We start from the raw sequence: 2539 nt of genomic DNA, 5'->3' as shown, positions 1-2539 counted from the left end.
GGGCGGCAGGGGGAGGGGTGGCAACAGAACTATGCCAAGAATGTGCAATTAGGGCAACCAAGGGAGCGCTGTGCTGTGCTGCGCCGTGCTGCGCTAGCGAGCTGTGCGACCGGAACGCCCCTCCATCCTCGCTCTGACTGGGGGGCGGAGGGGAAAAGGGAGGAAGGGGAGGGGGAGGGGGCGGCTCCGCGCTCCTTCTCCCTCTGGCCGTGGCGAGGCGTGGCGAGCACGCCAGCATTATGGCGCTCATCGCCAACAAGCACATCATCACCGCCTCGCCAACGACTCCGCCGGGCCCGCCCGCGACGCGCCGACTCGGCTATAGCAAAAATAAAATAGATAAATAACCAAAGCGACTCCATCACTCACCATACATCTTCCCCTCGTCCGACAGGATGATCTTCCTCCGTCCGCATGGCGGGTAGATGGCGAGCGCCTCCTGGAACGACTGCTCGATGTCCGGCGACCAGACGCCCTCCGCGTCGGCCGAGGCGAGGTCCTTGTCGTCATCGCAGTCGCCGACATCCAAGTCCAGGCCCTTGTCGGCGTCCCCGGGCCCGGACAACGGCGTCCACGGTGAGGCAATCGTGGCGGCCTAGCGTGGAGTGCCCGGCCCCCGCGGTGGCCCGAGCGGTCTCCTGCAGAAACAAGAGACAGAAAGCCGACGGTTAGTCAGACGCATTATACAACGTAACGCAGGTCGCAGGTGCAGGCGGGTGGTGAGGGTGAGGGGCGAGCGTCACGCTCCCCATCGTGGCGCCGGGCGGGGCCAAACAGTGGCCCATTTCTGAGTTCATACAACACACCGCCAGGGATGCCCGGCGGAGCATAAACAGAGGGGGGCAGCAGACTTATTACATCGCCTCAGCAGCCTCGCGGCTCAGCCGGGCTCAGCCCGTACGCACCGCGTGACGTCACGGCCGCGAGGTGAGTCACGCGAGCAGCCTGACTCAGCCCGACTAACGCTCCCCCGCTTCCAAACAGACACCGCACATCACTATACGCCGACGGCCAATCACAGCAATCAGCGAGCAATTAGCAGCAAAGAGAAGAGAGCGCATCTACAAGAAAATGTTTTGTCTTCATACTTCATACACCCACACCTATGCACCTATCGTAGTACACCCAGGTGTGGTGGTGCTCACATCTCGTGCACGAGACACGAGACTCCGCGTATTTTTTGAAAGTGTAGCGGTAGAGGTGTACCTAGTTGTGTAGGTACCTGGTGTACGGCGACTAGCTTCAGTTGGCAAGCGTTCAAAGCTGTGGGGGAATGGTTAGATAGGAAGCAGGGAGGGGGGGGGGGGGGGGTTAGCAAGAAGAGAGAGGCGAAGCGTCCCGTCGCACGACGCGGCGCTTGTCCAAGGAGAGCGAGCGGCTGAGCAGCGGCGAGCGGCTCTGGCCCGCGGCTACCAGCGCTGCGCTACCACCACTGCTCCCGCCATGCTACCGCGCCGCGGCTCCCGCGCTGCTACCGGCGGCCGATCGCTCCTTTCCGCGACCCTCCCCTTCCCGCTGCTTCCACTTCACCCACACGTCGACGTCTCGGCCAAATAAATGCGAAAATGAGCGACGGGAACAAATTCGAGCCCCGTTGCCAACACAGTAAACCAGCTGGGGAATGACCACCAGCAGGGAGGCAGTACCAGACGGCAAAAACATTTTCATATTTAAGAGGCAGAGCGCGCGGTTCGATGTCATCCAGCAGCGGTTTACTAGCGGTTTTATTTGCAAGCCATATTTTGGTGGAGCGGTTCACTTAGCAGTCAATGTTGCCCGCCATAATCAGGAGATGATTCAAGTTTTAATATAAAAAAACAAAGTGCCCAGGAAGGGGGTGACGTTGACAAATTTTCCCGGGGAAATGATTAGCCGTGTGGTGTGGTCTGGTCCAAACCAACCCACAGCTGCTACTCGTCTTGTCTCGAGGTCGCCGCCGGCCACACACCGTGTAAGTGTCAAGAGGGTAGAAAAATACTCGTCCCGAGAGCGAGAAAAAAATGTGGAAGAAAGCTCGGGGGAAAGAAAGCGCGCGAACGTGAAGCAGTTTGCGCATTTTGGTTCGGACTCAACACACACACACACCACATGGCGTTTCCATTACAGCACACGTGAGCTGGCGGTAGCGAGCAAGGTCAGGGAAGAAACGGATCCACTTCACAGCCACGAAAGATATAACAACAACAAAAAAACACAACAAAAACGAGCTAGAAGCAAAAAGAGAGACTTGACCAAAGACCGTAACAACATTAATAAATAAAAATATGAGGGATAGGAAAAACAGAACGACACGAGATGAGGAAATGAACTCCGCGTTTATTGAAAAGGTGAATGGCGTGGAGCCGACAACTTTTCCGAAAGGTATTAAGTCACACCTCCCCGCGGCGCGTGTTTTGTTCTCCGGCGAGGCGCTAATCAGAGAATGCAGAAATAGGTCTTTTACGAGCCGCCGGCGGGGCGGGGCGGGGCGGGGCGTGGCGTGGGCGACGGCCGGGGTGCAGGGCAGGCGGGCGCGAAGCCACCGCGGTGCACTTCGCGG

The 2539-nt window shown here is 58.5% G+C and overlaps 2 protein-coding genes across 2 annotated transcripts in view; both read right to left on the bottom strand.

Moving 5' to 3' along the window:
* Positions 1 to 595, bottom strand: part of LOC113208338 (protein scalloped) — a gene marked incomplete at its 5' end in the record, with an annotated part of 6862 nt that extends 6267 nt beyond the window's left edge. The window contains one exon of the mRNA XM_026425291.2: positions 370 to 595. Coding sequence (XP_026281076.2) covers positions 370 to 595 — 226 coding nt within the window. The remainder of the gene's footprint in view (positions 1 to 369) is intronic.
* Positions 491 to 2539, bottom strand: part of LOC113208276 (uncharacterized) — a 38687-nt gene continuing 36638 nt past the window's right edge. The window contains exon 3 of the mRNA XM_052266512.1: positions 491 to 638. Within this exon, the coding sequence (XP_052122472.1) occupies positions 596 to 638 (43 nt within the window). The 3' untranslated portion in view covers positions 491 to 595. The remainder of the gene's footprint in view (positions 639 to 2539) is intronic.

Source organism: Frankliniella occidentalis, unplaced genomic scaffold (genome assembly GCF_000697945.3).
Source record: "Frankliniella occidentalis isolate FOCC.00 unplaced genomic scaffold, Focc_3.1 Scaffold39, whole genome shotgun sequence".
In the NCBI taxonomy this organism is placed as follows: Eukaryota; Metazoa; Arthropoda; class Insecta; order Thysanoptera; family Thripidae; genus Frankliniella; species Frankliniella occidentalis.
The sequence above is the reverse complement of the archived record's forward strand: the minus strand, read 5'-3'. Positions and strand labels throughout refer to the sequence as shown.